Source organism: Acomys russatus, chromosome 19 (genome assembly GCF_903995435.1).
Source record: "Acomys russatus chromosome 19, mAcoRus1.1, whole genome shotgun sequence".
NCBI lineage: Eukaryota > Metazoa > Chordata > Mammalia > Rodentia > Muridae > Acomys > Acomys russatus.
This window is the reverse complement of record NC_067155.1, coordinates 38,152,657-38,175,143: the sequence shown is the minus strand read 5'-3', so window position 1 is coordinate 38,175,143 and position 22,487 is coordinate 38,152,657. Positions and strand designations below refer to the sequence as shown.

At 53.7% G+C, this 22,487-nt stretch overlaps 1 protein-coding gene across 1 annotated transcript; it reads left to right on the top strand.

Annotated features, from left to right (window-relative positions):
- The first annotated feature begins 244 nt into the window (after positions 1-244).
- LOC127202510 (extracellular serine/threonine protein kinase FAM20C-like) lies at positions 245-13,891 on the top strand. The gene is made up of 3 exons (XM_051161145.1): positions 245-1,429; positions 3,111-3,289; positions 13,725-13,891. Exons 1-3 carry the CDS (start codon positions 840-842, stop codon positions 13,805-13,807), a joined length of 852 nt encoding a protein of 283 aa, XP_051017102.1. The 5' UTR covers positions 245-839; the 3' UTR covers positions 13,808-13,891.
- The last annotated feature ends 8,596 nt before the right edge of the window (positions 13,892-22,487 follow it).

The following is a 22,487-nucleotide window of genomic DNA, read 5'->3' as shown; positions in this document are numbered from 1 at the left end:
CGGAGCTCCGGGAACGCAAGCAACCAGGCTGAGAGCCGAGCGCACAGGGCCGGAGCCCGCGCCGCCTGTGGGTTCCGGGCCGGGCCTCTACGGCTCCTGGCTCTGCGCGGAGGAGGCGAGGCGACACCGCGGGGCGCGGCCGAGGGGAGGAGAGAGCAGAGCGCGGGCGAGCGCCCCGCTAGCCGGGCCTCGCGGGGCCGGGGCTCCGCCAATCTGTGGACGCTGACGCGGGGGGCGGCTCCGAGGCGCTCGGATATCAGCGGGCCGGGCGCGGGGTGCCTAGAGCTCCGCCGTGCGGGCGCTGCGCTCCAGGTCGGCCCGCTGCACCTGCCAGATCGCGGCTTCGCCCTGCGCACCCCCTCGTGCTCCCCCTCTCGCTTCTGTCTCTCCAGACCGGCCTCCCAGCCGCAGCCTGACAGCGCAGAGGAGCCGCCTTGTCACCCGCCCAGCACCCGGCGTGGCCAAGCATGAGTACCGCGTTCTGGATCGGATCTGTCGTGCCCTGGCGGGGATGAACAGCCGAGCGTTCTGCCTACACGCCCAATGAGTGTGGTCGCTGTCTCGAAGACCGTCGTCGTCTCTGCGTTCCCTGTCACTACTGCCACCAGCTTCACAGACGAGGGCCGTTGGCCGCCCCCCGAGATGCCCTGGAGAGCCGGTGCTTTGGTGGCGGGTGTCCTCCACGACGTCCGAGTCTGGGGACAGCCCCCGAGCTGGTAGTTGCTTGTACGCCAAATGGACCTTGACCCGTGAGTTGTGACCGGCTTGGTGCCAAGCTGAGGGGAGCCAGCAGAGCGCGCGTCCAGAACCCCCCCCCAAGCCCGCTGGCCTGCGCGGCCATGAAGATGATCCTGGTGCGCAGGTTTCGCGTGCTCATCCTGGTAGTGTTCCTACTGGCTTGCGCTTTGCACATTGCTGTTGACCTGCTACCCAAGCTGGACAGGCGCACCGCGCGAACCTCCGGGGAGCCCGGTTGCTCTTGCGCTCAGCCGGCGGCAGAAGCAGCTGGCCCAGGCTGGGCCCAGGCGAGGAGCCAACCAGGGGAGTCAGCCGGTGGCGACGCAGGCTGGCCCAACAAACACACACTGCGCATCCTGCAAGACTTTAGCTCAGATCCAGCCTCTAACCTAACCTCCCACTCCTTGGAGAAGCTTCCTCCCGCAGCGGAGCCACTTGATAACGCTCCACGGGGTCAGGAGCCCGGCTCCCCGCTTCCCCGTGACACGGCGCACCGGCCGCTGCTTAGAGACCCTGGGTCCCGATCGCGGGTGCCGCTCCCTGGCCCCAGCGGGGACGGATCGCTCTTAGCCAAGTTGTTTGAGCACCCACTCTACCAGGGGGCTGTGCCTCCACTGACAGAGGACGACGTCCTGTTTAATGTGAACAGCGACATCAGGTTTAACCCCAAAGCAGCAGAGAATCCTGACTGGTGAGCAGAGAAACGGGGCTGGGATGGAGCTAGGGCATCCCCCTAGAAAGCTATTTCACGGGCCAAGCATTTTGTGTACCTTTGGGGACCCTTAGAGGAAGCCGCTGGGGACGCCTGGTGGGCGGGGCAGATGCGCCTCTTTACTGTGGGCCTTGCCTTTGTCTCCACACTGATATCCTAGGGAGAAGGGCTGATGAGGTTTGGGAAGCTCTCAGTGCCTTGGTGTGGGAAGCTGGCGGCCCATCAGAAGCCAGGGGAGCCCAGTGCTCTACCTACAAGGAAGCTTGCTGGCCAGCCCTGGCGATGGCCGAGGAAGCAGATGAATGAATTTGTTGGAGAGCTAGCCAGGGAGAATGGGAGCCACCTTCCCATGGGAGGGGCTGGGCTGCTGGCTCTAAGTCCGATGGGTTAGCTTTTTAGGGTGGACACCTCCAAAAGGCCTGAATGTACCTAATGAGTCTTTTAAATCCAATCACTGGGGACAAAGACAGCTGAGGAGTGATGCTGGCAGTGTGGACACCTCCCCCAGACAAGGGTGTGAGCCCGGGGCCACTCTGCCAGGCCATAGGGAGGCAGACAGCCATCCTGGAGTTCTCTTCCAAGCTGCCCAGCTTTGTGCCCACCCCACCCCCAACCCCCACAGCTGCACGGATCCAAATAAGCCGGGCAGAGTGAAATATTAACCGCCAGCTGGCTAGAGCAAATAACCTGCAAAGGTTCCCAGGAAGGAGTTGGGGGGGGGGGCGGGGAGCGTGGAGCACGTGAGCTCGTGCCTCTGGTCCAAAACAGCCTCAGAAATCCTTTCTCTCCCCGACCCCCCTCCCCCCATGCCACCAGGCCCAGTGCCTTGTGCCTGCACATGTGAGCCATTTGGTTGCTTCTGGCCTTTGCTAGCCAGAAACCATCCTGCTGAGAGAGCAGTCAGGGGTGTGGCTTCTTGGAGTCCGCCCCCACTCCTCCTTTTGCCTCTAGTGTGGGACAGACTAGAATTGAAGTATCCTCACCTGTCACTGAAGTAGAGCTAAAACTGTCCCTCTTCCCCCTCCAGCCTAGCAGGCTCCCAGAGGGTCTTTTCTATCTCCGGACAACCCCCTGGCCAGAGAAAGCAGGCGGGAGCATATCTTCCCTCTGAGCCTGGACTCTCCATTCTCCTGCCGTCCCCACCTATGGCTACACTCATTAAAACCAAATCTAGCCCTTCGCACCGGTCCTGCGCCTGTTCTTGGAACCAAGGCAGGAAGCTGGGAAGGTTTTCTGGCTGGCTGGGTGTGCCTACAACTTCCAGGCTGTCTGGGTCCCAGGAAGAGCTGGCAGTCAGCCCCTTCCCACCCACTCCCAGCTACATCATTCGTGTGGGGGCACTTTTGGTGACCCCAGGCCGGAGATGTTGAGATAGCGCTGACACTCTGGGTCCAGGCTAGTGTTAGTTAGGATTGTCTGGGGCGTCTCTAGAGGGTAAATAAGAATTATAGGCCTTAAGGTGTGTTATTAGGCGGTGGAACCGCAGCCGGGGAGGAAAGTGCAGACATGGCAGAGTGAAGGCAGCTTTTAACGATCCTGTACTTTGAACCCAAAGTCGCAAGCCCTGCCTGACCCTCAGGACCAGCTCCCCACATTCCTCAGCCCCTGGCCTCCCTTTCTCTTTTTGCATCTGACTGTAGCCTGCCTGTATTCCTTGCAGGCCACACGAAGGTGCTGAGGGTGCAGAATTTTTGCCCACCGGCGAGGCCGCCGTGGACCTCTATCCTAACTGGCTCAAATTCCACATCGGCATCAACCGGTATGAGCTGTACTCCAGACACAACCCGGCCATCGATGCCTTACTGCAGGACCTCGGCTCTCAGAAGATCACCAGCGTCGGTAGGTAGCCACCTGCATGCCCTTGGTGCGAAGGGTACCTTGGCGTGGATACGCCAGGACTGTGTGAAGCTGGCCTTCCATGCATGTCACTGGCAAGGGAGCCATACCTTTTGAGGTGTTTAGGTGGCAGCTTTGATGATGCCAGGAGCCAGATGGATGCCTCAAAGCTCATTACTGTGAACCTTTGCTGCACTGTTGCAGGATATGCTGGCAAGTGAGAGTCACCATCTTGGCCACTGGCAAACAGACACATAGGCCCGCCCACCCTCCCTTGGAAAAGAATGCACTGATGATCCTTAGTAGTTTCAGCATCTCTTTCCAGCACCTACGCATGGGCCACCTTTGTCCATCCTTCAGGGGCCGCTAGATTTCATGGCTCAGCCAGGGCCAGAGGCTCAGAGCCTGTTCCCTTCAGAGCTCGGTAGGGGACCAGGGGTCTCACCAGTGGAGGGAGAGACAAATTCGGGGCCTGGGTATCCCGCATGGAGCAATTCAAAAGGAAAAGGAATATCTCCAGGACTTTGCAATCTACTGAATATATATTAAAAAAAAAAAAAAAGGGGAGGGAAGGAAGGAAAAACCCAGCATTTCTATTTAAGGAGAACAGTACATCAGGAGCAGTTGCTGAGCAGGTTTTGGGGCTGTTAATGAAGTTGCTGGTGGCTTGGTACAGGACAAGCTGAGGGCTGAGGCTTTGCAGGGGTGGCCCTGATGTGCCCAGCTGCACGTGCTTGGGTAGACTGCCATGTGTCTTGAAAGTAGATCTGCTAACAGGCTCCCTCTGGTTATGGGCTTTGGTCCAATTGCTGACATGGAGCAGTTAGAAGCTGCCTGCCTGCAGCGGCACCTACCTCTTTAGAGGTGTCTGGGGCTCTGCTGAGCTGTGTGCTGGGCTCTTGCCTGGTCAAAAAAAAAAAAAAAAAAAAAAAAAAAAAGCCTGTACCCCAGTTTGCCCTAGGGCTCAGCCAGTTCACCTAATGAAAAGGAGCAAGCTAGTGGTCTTCCACCCAGAGAGAACTGAGTGCATGTTCAACTGACCTTGTCAGACCCCTTGTGGAGTCCAGAGGTTTCAGGATGAGTAGGGGATAGTCCTTGTTAACACGGGTACTTTGTTATAAAGGAGCGACAATGCATAGGCCTTTCTCTTGGAGCACAGGGTGACTGTTAAAAGAAATACCCAAGCTGGGCATGAAGGTGAAACCTGTCATCCAGCTAGTCAGAAGGCTGAGACAGGAAGATTGAAAGGTCCAAGTCCAGCTGGGGTAACTTAACAAGATCCTTTCTTAAAATAAAAACATGAGTTGAGGACTGGGAATATAATTTAGTAGTGGAATCTCCCAGTGAGGGGCTGGGATGTGGCTCAGTGGTAGAGCACCTGCCTAGAATCCCCCAGTGAGGGGCTGGGGTGTGGCTCAGTGGTAGAGCACCTGCCTAGAATCCCCCAGTGAGGGGCTGGGGTGTGGCTCAGTGGTAGAGCACCTGCCTAGAATCCCCCAGTGAGGGGCTGGCATGTGGCTCAGTGGTAGAGCACCTGCCTAGAATCCCCCAGTGAGGGGCTGGGGTGTGGTTCAGTGGTAGAGCCCCTGCTTGGAATCCCCCAGTGAGGGGCTGGGGTGTGGCTCAGTGGTAGAGTACCTGCCTAGAATCCCCCAGTGAGGGGCTGGGGTGTGGCTCAGTGGTAGAACACCTGCCTAGAATCCCCCAGTGAGGGGCTGGGGTGTGGCTCAGTGGTAGAGCCCCTGCCTGGAATCCCCCAGTGAGGGGCTGGGGTGTGGCTCAGTGGTAGAGCCCCTGCCTAGAATCCCCCAGTGAGGGGCTGGGATGTGGCTCAGTGGTAGAGCACCTGCCTAGAATCCCCCAGTGAGGGGCTGGGATGTGGCTCAGTGGTAGAGCGCCTACCTAGACTCCCCCAGTGAGGGGCTGAGGTGTGGCTCAGTGGTAGAGCACCTGCCTAGAATCCCCTAGTGAGGGGCTGGAGTGTGGCTCAGTGGTAGAGCACCTGTCTAGAATCCCCTAGTGAGGGGCTGTGGGTGTGGCTCAGTGGTAGAGCACCTGCCTAGAATCCCCCAGTGAGGGGCATGGCTCAGTGGTAGAGCACCTGCCTAGAATTCCCCAGTGAGAGGCGGGGGTATGGCTCAGTGGTAGAGCGCCTACCTAGACTCCCCCAGTTAGGGGCTGAGGTGTGGCTCAGTGGTAGAGCACCTGCCTAGAATCCCCCAGTGAGTGGCTGAGGGTGTGGCTCAGTGGTAGAGCACCTGCCTAGAATCCCCCAGTGAATAGCTCAGGGTGTGGCTCAGTGGTAGAGCACCTGCCTAGAATCCCCCAGTGAAGGGGTAGGGGCGTGTCTCAGTAGAAGGGCAATTTCCTAGCAAGTAGAAGGCCTTAATGATGAGACCAGCTCTCAGAAGTACTGCAGCCTCTGTGGATCATACAGCCCATGTGTGTACAAGGAGCCATGTACTCCAGTGACCTTGAAGAGGGTGACATCCTTAGATATGTGCAAAAACAAGCCTAGGGTGCTTGAGTGCTGTGTTATCCGCACAGCCTGCCAGCCCCCTGTGGGTGCTTCAGTTTGTTGCTCTCTGTCCTCCCTGACACCTGTTCTGTACAAAGGTAAGGGGATCTATCATCCAAGAGCTCAGAGATCAAAGGAACCTGGGCTCCAGGGCTGCACTGGGAGCTGTGCTCACCTCAGGGACTTCTGTTCATCTTTGCACGCTTAACCTTGAGCCTCTGCAGCCCCACCCCCATTTTGGTCTGATGATCTACTGAGAAAAGATGATGGTGCTTGGATGCTGATGGGGGAGCAGCCTAGGCTCTCCATAGGGTTTGATGTGGTGGGGTGTCCTGGAGTCAGCCAATGCCCTTCTGGGGCCAAGGGATATTTGAGCGGACCCTACACTGATGTGCTGGACCACAGTTTTGTCCAGTGCCGTTGTAGACATGCCAAGTCCTTTATTTCCAAAGGGGGCCCAGAAGCTATTGGAAAGTAGAATGGTCACCTAGGCCGACAGAGGACCTCGTCACTGCCACCTGAACCCGAGGCCCACACTAAGCTACCAGGTAGCATAACGTGATCCATCCTAAGTGTATCAGGGAGTGAAACGTGAGTTTGACGTCTTGTAAAGAGGTGGCTTTCTCCCAAGGTGAAGTCACACTTGCTTTGTAGCCAGGAGAGTCTGACCTCCTGGCTTCAAGGATTCCCGCCCCCCCCCCGCCCCCACCCCGCAGGGTATGCATCACCAGAATGCTTCCCTTCTCCATCCCCAAATCCTGCTGCCCAGAAAGTTCAGAGATGTAACTCTGTGATGCCTGCCCCACGGGTGTGTAAAGCAGAGCTGCCCACAACACCCGCCCGGTGGATCCCCGTGTGGCAACCACACTTCAAGGCACGCTGAGCCTCTTCCCCAGGGACCTGGAAACAGACAGACGCCCATATCTCCTTCGAGATTTAGAGTTTATACCAGCAGAGGTGGGCCAGGCCCAGACATCTTGCTCTGTAGGGAGTAGCCTGAAATGGCTGGCCGTGACCACAGCATCATGCCCTGGAGACTAGACACTCTCCTGGAGGCTGCCTGCTGGAGGCAATTCCCTCCTGCCTTAGCCAACCTGACTCATCCTGAGCTGCCCCAAAGGTTGCTGTGGATATAAAGACTGAGCCAAAGTTTTGAGTGGACACCTGGCTCCCTGAGACAGAAGAGCCTCTTCTGGGATATCACACCGTAGCCACTGGTAGGTAACAAGCCGGGTGCCCGTGGACAGGATCTGCCTCTGCCCAAGTGCTGCTGTGGCCTACGGTACATCAGAGCAGAGCCTTCAAAGGCTAAGGCTGCATTCCAACTGCCTCCTACAACTAGGGAAACTGAGGCTCCAGAGAAGGCAGACTTCTCCTGGGTAGTGGGTAGCATCCCCTTGCTTCTGCCTCAAGGTTCCCTGTGGCCCAGCATCAATGACTTTATTTTTATTATTTTAAGTGTGTGTGTGTGTGTGTGTGTGTGTGTGTGTGTGTGTATGTGTGTTATTTGTGCTTGTGAAGTATCTGTGCACATGTATATTTAAGTGTGTGTCCATGTATGCAGGTATATATATGCACATCTATGCCTATGGTGTGAAGGTCTGAAGTTGGCATTTGGTGTTTCAATTTGGGGGGGGTTGTTTTTGTTGTTGTTTTGTTTTGTTTTTTAATTTTTATTTGTCTAGGCGAAGTCACTCTCTGAATTTGGAGCTCTTCAGCTCTAACTAGCCTAGCTAGCCAGCTTGTTCGGGGGTGGGGTGGGGGGGGATTCCTTGCCTGCCCCATTAGGGCTAGGATTACAGGCAGCCACCACATCTGCACAGCTTTTGCTTGAGTTCTAGGGTTCAAAACTCTGGTCTCTATGCTTGCACAGCAAGCACATTATCCACTGAGCCGTCTCCCCAGCCCCAGGAGTGATGACTTTAATCTTCAGGTTATTCATCTCACTATGAAATATGGAGCCAGGAAATACTGTTGTGATGGAAAATGATGCCAGAGGGGTTCCACGCCCTCTTGGAATAGATCCATTAAGTCTCGCCTGTTTAGAACCTCTTGCTCCCTTTTGTGAGGCTCTGTGTGGCCCACAGCGCCGCTGGCCAAGGCCAATAGAGATTTATTTATAGCCAGGCTCCAGGCTGCCTGGTAACGGACCACTGCTGCCTTTAAAGAGAGAGACTCTGCAGTCAGTCACCTCTGCTCAGCTGCAAGTCAAGCCCACCACGCCTTTGGCTGGGACCAGTGCTAATCAAATCACCATCGTGTATGCGTATGGATGCAAGCGCTCTACACTTGAAAATTTGGAGGGAGAAGTTCCCCCTGGGAGGAGGGGGTCCAGGCAGCCCCTGGCCTGAGCAGAGATCTCTAAGGTAGCTCCACCTAGGTCAGATCGAGGCCCCACAGACACAAGAACAGGGCAGTACAACAGAAAGTCCTTGAAGCTAGCTGATCTGCCGGAGGGAAAGAACCGGTGGCAATGGAATCTGGGAGACTTGGCCCTGAGCTTCGAGGAACAAAGGGCCCATGACTGGGGCACCCCTGGAAATGCTGCCTGTGAATTGGGGTGGGGGAGGGGAGAGCCCAGCCCTGTCTGAGGAGACAGAGCCACGGCTCTCAAGAAGCAGTGCCAGCCACAACAGGGTCACAGGGCCTTGCCTCTGAGTCGGAGCACCAGGGTGGGGTGGTATGTGACTGGCAGTCACAGACCCCAGTGTTAGAGGGACCTCTTGAAATAAGAGGGGGGCCCCAAGATCAGGTGCACCAGGGAGGCAGTAAATACTTAGGCTGATCAGTGCAGTAGGATGGACGGTCAAGAGCAAAAAGTGTCCTCCAGTGGGGACTTGGGTGCCCCACTCCTTCTCGGCTCTCCCCCATTTTCTCCTTGTGCAGCCAGGAAGCTTCAGGGCTTGAGCCAAGCCCCACTTTCTTGACTCCGTCAGGGGTATTTCTGGGGTTTCTTGTGACTGCCACTCTCAAAATAAAAGTGAGCTGCCTGGCAGGACAGTATGACATAGTAACACCAGGCTGGAGGCCACTGGGGCAGAAGCTTCCCCACATGGGTCTGGAATGAGGCAGTGACAGGCTGGAAACCGAAGGCCCCACACCACAAGCCAGGAGCTTGAAGACCTGGCCACAGCCATGGTCACCTCCTGCTCATTCAGCTAGTCCAGACCCTCGTGGATTGGCCTCTGCCCACCAGGTAAATGTACCCCATGCCCATTCTCTCAAGACCAAGATTGGCAGGTGGGAAGGGGACTCTGAAAAGCGCCCAGCGTCCGAGCCATAGGCAGACCTTCTCCCTTGCTCAGGGACATGTGAGACAAGGCCTGAAGAGCTGAATGGCACATTCTCTGAATGTGAGCCTTCCCCAGGGGAGGCCTTCGCTTACAGTGCGAACACCTGCCTCCATTAATCTTCGAGAACAGTCTCCCCTCTGTCCCTCAAAAGGCGGCACAGGGTGTGTATGTGTGTGAGTGAGTGTGTGTGTGTGTGTGTGTGAAAATCATCAAAGGGCTGCCTGACTGACCCCAAACACAATCACCCGTCCCCTCTCCCGGATGAGACAGGCCGAGGCCAAGCCCTGGCAGTGGTGAGGCTCCCCGAGGGCCACCAAGCAACATCTCAAGTGTGGCCCACTGGTATTGTTTGTTTTGAGATAGATTCTTCTGTATCTTGGCGTCGTGTCAAACGTGCTGGGGAGTTCAGGATGACCTTGAACTCCTAATCCTCTTGCCTTCACCTCCCCAGTGCTCAGGATAGAACTCAAGCCTTACTAGGAAAGCACCCTACCAACTGAGCTACATCCTCAACCCCCAATAGGTCTTTTTAAAACAATCAAATTAATTGATATAAAATGTGCTCTCTCTCCCTCTCAATCCACTGGAAACTACAGAAATCCCTGTGAAGGAGTGCCCTAACCAGAGTTTGGGCCCCAGATTCTCACAGAACCACCCCTCTGCCCTAGTAAGGAGGGGGAACGTTCATATAGATGTGACTTCCCATCTGTCTCCATGAGGAAAACCCATGTTGTATACCGGCCCTGAGACCTGTTGGGCCCTCCACCCTGTTCACCCATTTCTAGCCCAATTCCTTAGCTTCCAGTGGGGGGATAGCCTAGTGCACACGGTGGTGTGTGTTCATGACTGTCGCCCACACAGGAAGATAGCCTGAGCCTTTGCTGTAGCCCAAAGCAGTCTATGTCAGATACGCGGGGTCTGCGTTCCAAGCAGAATAGCCCCCTGTAAGCTTCAGACACTTTGCAGGACTGAGGCTGGGCTGAGTCAGTGGTGTCTTAGTCGCCTCAGGGCTCTGTGTCCTACAGCCCCTGGTCTTCTCTGTGGGATATCCAGCCACCTACCGTGTCAGGGCAATAGGGAGGCAAATAGGACCCACTTAGAAAACGATTGACTAGGTTGGAATGTAGCTCAGTGGCCAGAGTGCTTGGCTGGGATGTGTAAAGCCCTGGGTCCATACCCAGCAGTGAAGAAATTTGGCCTTGAGGACATCGAGGCAGGAGAGTCAGTAGTTCAAGGTCATCCTCAGCTATATAGCAAGTTTGAGGCAAGCTTCGGTTACATGAGAGCCTATTCAACGCGAGAAAAGCAGGTGGCAGGGGAAGGGCGGGGACAGACCAAACTGACCAGATTAACACAATATTTTGCTATTTGAAAGCCAGGATTACGAACCTTAAAACGAGCCCAGCTCAGGAAGGAACCATTAAACCCAACAGTCTCTGTTTTTAAACGGAAATGGGGCCGTGCACCCAGACTTAACGGTGCCGCAAACTTTTTAATCACTTCCTTCTTTTTCACTTTCCCAGAAATGCAGTGAAGGTCCATTGTGCATAGTTAGAAAGCACAGATAAGGGAAAACAGAAAATTAAAATCCCTTGCCAGCCTCCCAAGGGAGAGGAGCAGGCTTGCTGCCAGTCTGTGTATCGGGGCTGGAAAAAAAAATCCACGTGTCCCTGTCTTTAGAGGGAAAATGAAGTTCCTGCAGCATTAATGTTTCATAAGCTGCTTGCTTAATAGTCAAACTGCAAGCACTTTGCTGTGTCGCTCAAAAGGACAGGAGGATGGTAGTCACAGATCTTGTGGGGTCACCACCAACTACCTGCCCTTGCTGCTATGGTGACACCCTGAATTTGAAAGGAGCGTGAGACGTGTGGTAGCCTGAAGAGGGCAGAGTCTCATAGCAGCCACTCTGGCCTGGTGGATCCCCAAATCAGTCTTAAGTCCCATCATACTCAGCAAACAGCCAGGTGGGTAGCCAGGTAAGGTCTAGACCCAGGAAGGTCCCCTGCTAATCCCAGCAGGGCAACTGTCCCCACTGGATAGGTGAGTCTAGGCTACTGCTGTTCTTTGAGCCTCTCTCCACAAACTTTCAAAGGAGTATCATAGGACTTTCTGCGAGAGGATGTGAAAAAAAAGTACCTACTCTCCCGATATAGAGCACCAATGATAGGCCAAGGCTAGCTTAGTGAACCAGTGAATGTGTTAGGATGATTTTCAGGAGCATGAATGATTCAAAGGCCACAGGAAAGACCACCTCAGTATGAATGAGCCTGATTCGTGACAGCTGCATCCCTGAAGTACCCTGCATGACCCACGGGCAGCTTGGCCTATGGCAGGGTCTCCCTTGCCCCATCAACTGTTACTGTTTATATAAACTAGGAGGAGGGACATTGTGATTCTTGGAAGTTTCAGGAACTTCCTAAGCCTTGTAAGTTTTATTTACTTACTAAATCTTAATGAGCCTCCCACCAGGACTAATCTTTTTTTTTTTTTTTGGTTGGCTGGTTGGCTGGTTTTGGTGTTTTTGACATAGAGTCTGACCATGTAGCCTCAGCTGTCCTGGACCTCACTATGTAGACCAGGCTGGCCTCGAACTCAAAGTGATCTACCTGCCTCTGCCTTTGCCTCTGCCTCTGCCTCTGCCTCTGCCTCTGCCTCTGCCTCCCAAGTGCTGGGATTAGAGGCCTGGGCAACCATATCCAGCCAGAAGGAAATGTTTTAATTTGGAGGAAATAGCTACACACGGTAAAAAGCCCCATTTTACAGGAAGGGAAATTGAGACTTGAAAAGCATACCCTTCCAGGATGCCCAGCCTAAGGAAGCTAAGCAGACTTTAGTGCGAAGACCAGAGTGGACCATCGTGGTCTTTCTTATTTCTTCCATAAAGTGTTTTGTCTTGTTTTGAGGAAAAGTATTGCTTGAGGCAAGGTCTTAAGCCCTGGCCAGCCTGAAACTTACTATGCAGACCAGCTGGCCCGGAACTCACAGAGATCCACTTGCCTCCACCTCCCAGGTACTCACATTAAAGATATGTGCCACCATGCCCAGCTCCACCGAACCTTCAAACCTATGTTCTGCGCTCTCTCTCGCGCGCGCTCTCTCTCGCGCGCGCGCTCTCTCTCTCTCTCTCTACCCCCCCTCCGCCCCCCCCCCCCCCGCCTCATTCACACACATGCGTGTGCACGCACGCACGCACGCGCGCGCACACACACATATACCTATGAGCCTCCCCTGACCCTGGTACCATCAGCCACAGTCCTCTGCCAGTCCTATTATGCCTGGCAACCAAATGGTGAGAGCCTGTCCCCTGCTGTCACCACCCATTATCTTCAGCCTCATTTGGGGGATTCTGAAGACCCCTAGACAACCTTTTCATAGCTTGCCTATCTCTACTCTTTTGTGACTAACCTCTCCCCCTCCCCCGCCCCAGGACTGGTACTCAAGATGACATCGGGCCCCAGCACATGCCGGCTTTGCACCCTTCACCAGGGAGTCTAAGGTCATCTTGCTGCAGATTGTAACTTGTTTTCCTACCCACCTGTCTAGTGCAAGTTCTGGCTCAGTCACATCGGTGGCATTATCCCTTCCCCAGAGCCCGCCATAGATACAGGATGCCTGTACACACACCAGGCAAGCTACCGTGTATGCGTTTGGCCACGTTGTGCAGTGTGACGTCCCCCTTCATGTCCCTGTGCCTTGAACAACCTGGGCACCCCCCCCCCGTCCCGTCCCACAGCTGACCTAGAACAACGGCTTTCCTTGCATCTCCTTCATCGGCAAAAGGGAAATCCAAGGTTGGGGGCGGGGAAGAGAGATCATTTTAGAAACCCATCAGCCTTCAGAACTGGTGACGTGCCAATTCTTCTGGAACCTTCTGAAGCTTTCCTACCCCTCCACGCCCTGAGATGATATATATAGGTGCTTCTAACCTGAAGGTATCTGGAGTCTCTTCAGAGTGACTGCTCAGGCCTTCACTAAGTCCTAGTAGCATGGTGTGCCTAGGCAAGAAGTGGTGTGTGTGTGTGTGTGTGTGTGTGTGTGTGTGTGTGTGTGTGTGTGTGTAGAGATGTGTGTGTGACGTCTGTTTAAGTGGGGAGATGTTCATGTAGAAGTGGGCGTATGTAGGTGCATCTCCAGAGTATATGCTCCTGTGAAGGTGTGCATGTGTGTGGCTTTACTCTTGAACTGGCAGACAGCTGCTCCTGCCCATGCCCTGGGCCCTTTGTGGGTTTACACTACAGAGTTGGCTCAGACCCTACTGCTACGTCAGGAGGGGCTCCAGCTAGCTGAGGTGCGTCATTGCTGAAAACTCTAACTTCTCTGGCTCAGTGGGGAAGACCCAGCTGCCTGGTGGCTACAGCCTTGATCTGGCTCTGCCGCCTTGGGGCAGTCAGGAGCCTGAGGCAGCCACCGAGTCACACTGAGTCATGCTATTAGACATCTGGAGATGATTCAGTATACAGTGAGGTGTGTGTGGGTGAGAGAGGCAAATACTACAAGAGGTCTTGGCTCCAATTCCCAGGCACCAAAGGCTCCACTGGGCAAATGAACCGGATTCTGAAGATCAGTCTGGTAAAATTGTGTGGTTTGAATAGGAATTGTTTTTTTTTTTCTTCCCTCCCCCCTGCAGCCATGAAGTCGGGGGGCACACAGCTGAAGCTCATCATGACCTTCCAGAATTACGGGCAGGCGCTATTCAAACCCATGAAGTAAGTGCCTGACACTAGGGTGGACGTGAGAGGCCTGGCTGTAGTGTGTAGGCAACAGGCCAGGTGAGGAAGGGCAAAACTTACCTGCGAGTGAACGCAGTGACGACTAAGCGAGTATCCAGGCTGTCTGCACCCTCCTTGTCTCTCCCAGCCTTCTGCCAGCATTACACACCTGGGGATGGTTGTCCGTCTTGTTCTGTGAGGGTAAGCGCTACCTTCTAATGAGGAGCTGACAATGTGAACATTTAAAGGACCCCCCCTTGGAGAGGAGACTGCATCCTCTTAACAGCCTCAGAGGCTATGGGGGACTCCGCACGGGGCTGATGATGGCATCCAGAGCTATGCATGTGCTGTGGCCTGTTTCTCTCTTAGCTTGCTGTCCAGTCCTCATGGAAGCAGGACACACTAAAGGAACTGTCCTGTGTTCTAAAAACAAACAAACAAACAAACAAACAAACAAAAAACCAACTTCATCCTAGGGAACGGGAGAGGTAGCCTAATCAATAAAGCGCTTGCCACAAGAGCCCGAGACCCAAGTTTGATCTGTAGCTCCCATGTTTAAAAAAAAAAAAAAAAAAAAAAAAAAGCCAGGCATGGTTTGGCACGCCTGCAATCCAGCACTGGGGTGGCAGAGACAGGAGCATGCCTGGCACTCGCTAGCCAGTCAGTCTAACTGAGTTGGCGAGCTCTAGTTCATTGATAGCCCCCCCCCCCGTCCCCCGCCGCCCCGTCTCAAAAACTTAAGGTGAGGAATATGCATGCTTGTGTGCACGACTTCATTCTAACACAAGGCAGGACTGGAGTGGGCTTTCCTCCCCACACCGTGTCACAAAAGAGGTAGAACTCCCATCGCTAGAGCGGATATGAGAGTACTGTGTAGCACTTGACCTCCCAGGACACTCAGGAATTGCTAGAGCATACGTGCCACACTGCCACAGACTGGCTACCCTGCGTGTCCCCAGGGTTTTGCGTTGTTGTTGTTGTTGTTGTTTTTTGTTTTGTTTTGTTTTTTGTTTTTTTTTTTTTTCAGTCGCAGCAGGCTGTTGCTCTTTATAGCATGGCCAGGGAGGACATGCAAGCCCGTGGAAGTGACAGGCTGCACAGTGTGGGTCCCCAGGGACAGCCCAGCTGTGTGTTGGCCAGCCAGATTTCAGCTCTCTGCCCTGATTTTTCTACTAATCCTGCATTCCCTGCTGTTTAATCCTCAAATTAAAAAAAAAAAAAAAAAAAAAAAAAGACCAATAAGTGCTTCAGAAGCAGGGAAAGCACTTTGCTGTTTCTGGTTGCCCTGCGTCCTCGAGCAGACCAGGGTGGACATGGGGAGATGAGGGGAGTGTTGGAGTGGTGAGGGAATGGGCCTCCCTGGCTTCCCAGAGAGGACAGTTAGCCCGCTTCCTGTGCAGGAGCCCAGTCCTGAACACCACACATTCCCACAAGCAAAGGAAAACCTGGCCATAGGGCTTAAACCAGGAGACCGTGAGGCCTAGGCCGCTGCCTGTGGGGTGGAGTGGCCACGGATGCCATGGGCTGTATGGCAGAGAGTGCAGCATTCCGTTCCCTCCTCACGTACGAAAGTGGAGTTTTCTGTGTCCCACAAGCATCTGCCCTGAGCAGGGAGTGGTGTGAGCTTGGCATCAGTGGAGGCATGAGCTGGCCATTCGCGAGTGGTGTGCACAGTCAGTCTAGCATTAGTTGTTCCTGGCCCTGCGCAGCAAGCAGAAGGTCTCCACATAGCCATAGCCTGTGTGGTCACCACAGGATGCCGTGGGGGGGTCCTGGATGCCTGGGAGAAGGGTAGAGCTTCATGTAGTTTCTCAAGGAAGCTTTACTTGAGACAGATTCTCACTGTATCACAGACTGGCCTCAAACTCACAGCAATCCTCTTACCTCGGGCCTCTCAGAGTGCTGGCAATACAGATATGTACCGCCACATGTTGCTTAAAGAAGGCTTTGTTTCTCCCTCCTTTCTCCCTCCCTCCCTCCTCCCTCTATCCCTACTTTGTCCAGTCCTCCTCCCTCCCTCCCGCCCTCCTCCCTCTTCCCACCTCCTTCCCTCCCTCCTCCCTCCATCCCTACTTTGTCCATTCCTCCTCCTTCCCTCATCTTCCCTCCCTTCTCCTACCTCTCTCCTCCTTCTGTCTCTCCTCCCTCCTTCCTCTCCCATCTCTTGCCCTCCCTCCTTTCTCCATCCCTCCTCTTCCCTCCTCCCTCTGTCTCTTCTTCCTCCCTTCTCCTCCCTCCTTCCCTCCTTTTTCCTCTTCCTCCTCTTCCTCCTTCTTCCCTCCCCTTCCCTCAGTTCTCCCTCCTCCTCCTCCCCTCCCTCCACCCTCCCTCTCTCATTCGTGAGCCCAGTCTGGCCTCACACATGCTCTGTAGCTGAGGATCCTCCTGAGCTGTCCTTCTTGTCCTCCTGTCTCCACATCCATAGTTCTGGGACTACAGGCATGTGCTGCCACACCCTATTTATGTGGCCCTGCGGATGGAAGGAACCCAGGGTGTTCTGCATACTAAGCAAGCACTGTCGACTGAGCCACATTCTCAGTGCCTCACCGAGGCAGGCTATCTGGTTTTCACAAGGGCCATTCCATGAGAGCCTGGCCTGTATAGAGGCCAGGGCCAAGCCAGGTGACCGATGGATCAGGACAGCCTGCTTCTGCTGGCCGGGATCTGGGGACAATAAAAGAGAATGGCAGCATAAGCTGGGCGGTGGTGGCGGCGCAGGCACGCCTTTAATCCCAGCACTCCGGAGGCAGAAGCAGGCTGATTGCTGTGAGTTCGAGGCCAGCCTGGTCTACAAAGTGAGTCCAGGACAGCCAAGGCTACACAAATATAAGACAAAACAACAACAAAGAGAATGGCAGCATATGCATCGTCTCCTTTTCAGCAGAGTTCTGAGAGTGTTTGGATCTGGGAGGCAGGACTGAGCTTCTTGTGTGAGAAGTGTATCTTCCAGTCTGGCAGAAACTTATAGACACACCCAGAGCTGTCCAGAGAGGCTCCCAGTAGCCCCGAGTTTCAGGACAGTAAGCCCTGGGGATCCAGATGGCCACATCAGTGGAGACCGGGGGTGGGGGGGAGGTGGTTGGGGGGTGGTTCTGGGTTCTGGCTCTTGCCCTGTCTCTGTGTGAGTGACTGGAGAGGAAGGTATGTCCAGCTGTGGACAGCTGCAACCACAGCCATTGCCAGGCACTGGAACAGCTTGTGTCCCTCAGGCTTTCCGAGAAGAACGGGGCTCAGCACTCAGGGCTCTTGTGTTTTGTTTCATTCCCAAAATGGAGTCTTAACAGTGTGCTGTCCATAACTGCATATAGACATGGAACCTGGGGTGCTGAGGGGTGGGGTGGGTCTAGAGCCCTCTAAGGAGGCCCCCACTTGGAGGGCAAAACCACATCCCTGAGTAGTCACACAAAAGACTGAACTGGAAATCCTATCTGTCTGGCATATCTGAGGCCTTGGAGGGCATCCAGGGCCGTGACTAGAGCAGTGAAAAATATGTATGGCCCAAGTGCCCGGGCAGGGCAGGGTGTTGCTGGGGAGACAGGTTGAGGAAACTGAGGGTGTATTAAGAGCTGGCCAGAGACAAGAGCCTGAGGGCCAGCCTGGACTTTCTCTTCCAAGTGGGTATGGGAGGTGTGGTCCCCATGCCAGCAGGTGGCACAGTTTGCTGTAAACTCACACTGTCTTCCTGGGTCATTCATTTGGTTGTTCCTCCATGGACCAGGTCCAGACATATCTGGGGCACCTGAGACTCATTGACACCAGTCCTCCTGCCAGCAGCTGATGACACTGATGACCTTGTGCAGGGCCCAGGACCTGCCGCTGCCCGTGTGTCCTTGCTCCTCTGAGGCTGTGGGATGATACAGTGGTCCTTAACAATAGCTCTCGAAAGTCAAAACCTATGATAGGGGATGAGGAGATAGCTCGGTTGGTAAGGTGCTTGCCGCGCATGTAAGAGGACCCCAAGTTGGGTCTCGAGAAACTCATGTGGAAAAGCCAGGTGTGGTGGTGTGTGCCTGTAATCCCGGCACTGGGGAGGTTGAGACAGGAGGCATCCCAGGACTCATGTTATTCAATGTTAGTGGTTAAGTATTTTAGAAGACACTAGAAGACACATCTCCTGCCGGCATTGGGGCGGGGGAGATCATGGCTGTGATCCCAGAACTCTGGAAGCTGAGGTAGGAGGATTACCGTGAGGTTTGAGGCTAGTCTGGGATCTACAGTGAGACTCTGTTGGTGGAGAGGGAGACAAGGAAAGGAGAGAGGAGGAGGCAAGAGGAGGAAGAAGGAAGAGAAGGAGGAAGGGAAGGACAAGGAGGGAGGAAGAGGGAAGAGGGACACACAACTAGCAGCACAGCCCATGAGCTCTTGGGAGCACGGCCGCTTCTCGCTTTAAAGAGTGGCTCTCAACCTTCCTAACATCGTGATCCTTCGACATGGTTCCTCGCGCTGCGGTGACCCACCCCCCACCCCAACCATAAAATTATTACCGTTGCTACTTCATTACTGTAAGTTTGCTGCTGTTATGAATTGTAACATAAATGTCTGTTTTCTGATGGTCTTAGGCGACCCCTGTTATTTGACACCCTTCCCCAAAGGGGTCACATCGCACCCCATGGCCTGAGAACCTCTGTCTTAAAGTATTTAAGCTTTTTTTGTTTTTGTTAGTTTAAACAAACAAACAAAAAAGTGGCTTTCCCAATGCCGGATGCACTCCACTCCTTCCAGCCCACACACTTAAGTCCCGTAGCTTCTGGTATCCCTCACCACTAGTTTTCATTGTCCTGAGAGGAGACTCCTTAAAAATCTAGCTGGTTCTCCCCACCCCTCCGCCAGCACCCGACAACCACTAATCTCCTGTCTCGCTGTGTGTGGATTTGCTTATTCTGGGTTTTTCACAAGGCCTGCGATCATGCGCTGTACGCTGTACGGGTGCTTTGTGTCTCGTTGGCAGTGGGGTGGTGTGGTCCTTCCAGAGTTCCTCCGTGCTGGGACGGGTGACAATGCTTCCCTCCCACTGATTGATGAGTAATATTCCATTGTATGGACGGGCCACGCCCTTTCATCTATCCATCTGCTGATGGGCCTGGGTCGTTCTCTCAGTCTGTAATGAACAATGCTGTTTTGGCCCTTTCCATGTGGCCGCACTGACAATGTCTTGGGAGTTCATGCGTTGTGTGGATGCATGTGTATTTCAAGGATGCTTTTCCTGGAGAAGAGAGGGAAACAATACATATATGTTCTTTTAACTTGAATTAGAAGTTTTTTTTTTTTTTTTAAACCACAGTTTATTATTACTAGGGAACCAGCATGCTTATGGCACTTATGGAGCATGGGTGAGGGAACCCAGGGCTACTACATCTGACAGTCTTCACCTACCACGGATGCTGGCTTAGCCATAGCTGCAGAGCTGGAGCATCCCCTCCAACTTTAGTTAACCTCCCTCACCCTATAGCCTGTGGGTCCTGACCTCTCTGAGGGTCGCATAGCAGATAGCCTGCATATCAGATATTTATATTACGACTCATAATCGTAGCAGAATTACAACTATGAAGTAGCAACAAGATAATTTTATCGCTAAGGGTCACTACCACATGAGGAACTTGTGTTAAAAGGTCACAGCATTAGGAATATTAAGAACCACTGCTATAAACTCTAGCACCTCACGGGGCCCCAGGTGTCATATGCAATTAGGGCAGAATTGCATAAAATGTCTGGGAGGAGCAGTTGGAATGTCAGTTGAGGTCCTATAACCTTCCAAACCCACTCCTTCTGCTCATAATGGTCTCTTGCAGCAGACAGAGCTGATCCAGTGATGATGGCACATGTTTTGCTTAGAGGGCCCCATTCTATAGTAACAGGTACATGCTCGCTGGCCAGAGGACAACATTGGGTGTTGTCTTCAGAAACGCCACCAGCATCCTTTGAGACAGGCTCTCTCACTCACCTAGAACTTACCAAGTAAGTTGGATGGGCTGGCCAGAAAGCCCAAGAGATCTGTCTGTCTCCACCTCCCCAGCCCTGGGATTACAATCACGAGTCACCTCCCCTGACATTTTTGAATGTGTTCTGGGCATCAGGCTCAGGTCTTCATGCTTACAAGGCCATTACTTTGTCAACTTTGTCATCCCTGTGTGTTGGGTCTTTTAGACAGGGGCCTTGGAAGGCTGCTGGGTATCTCATTTGTTTATTTGGTTTCCATGGGACCTGTACCCTTTTTATCCCACCTGCACAGCCCTAGGGGACCAGCTTCCCCAGTCTTTATCAGCACGTTCTGTCATCTGTCTTTGATGAGAGCTATACCCATGGATGTGAGGTGGGATTTCACAGTAGCTTTGACTTGCATTTCCCTTATGGCCAAGGACACCAGAGTCTTCTCACAAGTCTGTTGGTCACCTATTTATGTCTTTCTTGGGGATGCACCAGTTCAGCACTCTTGCCATCTTTTTGGCTGGCCATTTGTCTCTGTTATCAAAGGGTTAAATGACCCATCACATAGATGCTATCTTTTGAAGTATAGGCTATGAGTTGTTGGGATGTATATTTTATTCATTTCTTTTTTAAATTGTGCTTTGGATGAGCTATTTATACTTTAATATAAAAAATTGTGTCCATGCTAGGGAAACCATGAAGCCTCATTGGGACTCAGTTTACCATCTGTCCACAAAGCCTTGTAAGATAAGGCCTGAGGGCTCATCTCAAGTTTACCTCTGGGAGTTGGCCTAGGATATGCCTCGGATGCTTCCCCACCAGAGGCCGCTTACAGGAGAGGAGTTCAGCAGGGCGGGGTCAGATGCAGGCCTCAACAGTGCAAACATCAAGTTGTTTCTTGGGAAAGAACCTTCCAGACATGCCTGAGGCTGCCCATGATGCAGTGTGACTGTCTCATGGCAGAAATACTCATCCAGCAGTAGTGGGTACTGCCAGAGCTCCTGGGATGGGCCTAGCACGGACATGATTCAAGGCCCAGTGAGAAAGCCACAGGGCTGTGATCCCTGAACGTGGGTCGCTTGGGTGCCGAGAAGGGGATGAGGTAGTGTGTGTCCAGCCCACCAGAGCAGCCATGATTGCTGCTTATGTAGTCACACACAGAATGTATAGGAGAAAGAGCCCCTGTGGGACAGGCTGATGGACCAGTAGACTTCCCTAAGGAGGGGGGAGGGGCAGGCCTGGAAAGGACAGCCTCAGCTGGAAGCAGCCCTCAGGGAGGCCATGGTGAGTGTGAAGGTCAGCTGAAGGTCAGATACATCCAGGCCACAGGAGGAGCCCTGTGCACAGTCAATGGCAGGTACTGGACACAGCTGTCCACCCTCGACTTCAGCTTCTTCCCCTCCCATTGCTTTACCGGGTGCTCAGGGCTGCATGCTGAAGCGGCACCATACCGGAAGGCATGGGTCACACATTCCCGTGGGGTCCAGTGGGGAAGTCTGAGGTCTGAGCAGAGCCGTAAGCACTGAGTGAGGCTGGGCAGCAGCCTGACTCCTTGCCCTTGGTTCAGATCACTATTTGGGATGTCAGGGTGCACAGTTCCTGCCTCAGTTCAGGATGGGGGATCCGAGGGTGGTGGTTGAAAGGAAGCTGTAGGGAGTGAGGGTGGTCAAGTGAAGAAGAGGAACAGGGTACCCATGAAGACTGAGCAGTGTGGTGGAGGAGGACACCTAGGAGACTGTTCTAGTCTGGATCTTGGTTGCTGTGATTTAAAAAAAAAAAAAAAAACTGGCCAAAAGCAACTAGGAGAATAAAGGGTTTACCTGGCTTACAATTTGTCATTGAAGGAGGTCAAGGCAGGTGCTCAAAGCAGGAGCCTAGAGGCAGGAGCTCAAAGCAGAGACCATGAAGGAACACTGCTCACTGGCTCGACACCCATCGCTTGCTCAGCTTGCTTTTTTTTTTAAATACAACCCAGGACCACCTGCCCGAGGGTGGCACCACCCACGGTGGCCTGTGCCCTCTCACGTCAATAATTCATACCTCATAGATGTCCCCAAAGGCCGAGCTGATGGAGGCAGTTTCTCAAGTAAGGTTCCCTCTTCCAAAATGACTCTAGTTTGTGTTGATTTGACAAAGACTAACCAGAAGAAAAGAAAAAAAAACCTTGCTGGGCACAGTGACAGGACATAGGAGCAATTGAAGAGGAGAAAGCTTCTGGCCTTGTGACTGATGGCGTCTGGGGACCCATTTGAGACATCCAGGTAGAGGCACCTAGCACCTGGAGCACAGAGGAACCACCTCTAGGTCAAGTCCTTGCCACAACACTTACTGTGTGACTCATCCTTTCTCTCTTCCCTCTGCTGGGCATAGCTGGAGCGTAAGGCTGGGGACCTTTCCCTCTCAGAAGGCTCATCTCTAGGGAGGAGGTCACCCCACAAGGCAAGGGGACAGTGTTCCCATCCTACCCATAATCTGGTCTTCACCCGTGTAATTCCTGCCTGCATTTGCTTTCATTTCCCAGGGATTGAGGAGAAGATTGAGCACATTGCTTGGCTCAGGAAGCATCTGCCTTGAGTGGCCTAGGGATGGCTCGTGGAGCACAGGCTAGGAAGCACCTCCCATCTGGTTCCTGAGCAAACCCAAAGGTCCCCCCCCCCCACCACCTTTCAGAGCTGTCCATAGCTGTGGGCTGGGGCTGGGATGACTGCATCTGATGTGGACCTCCCATGAGGGTGGGAGGGGTCTGATTTTGGATG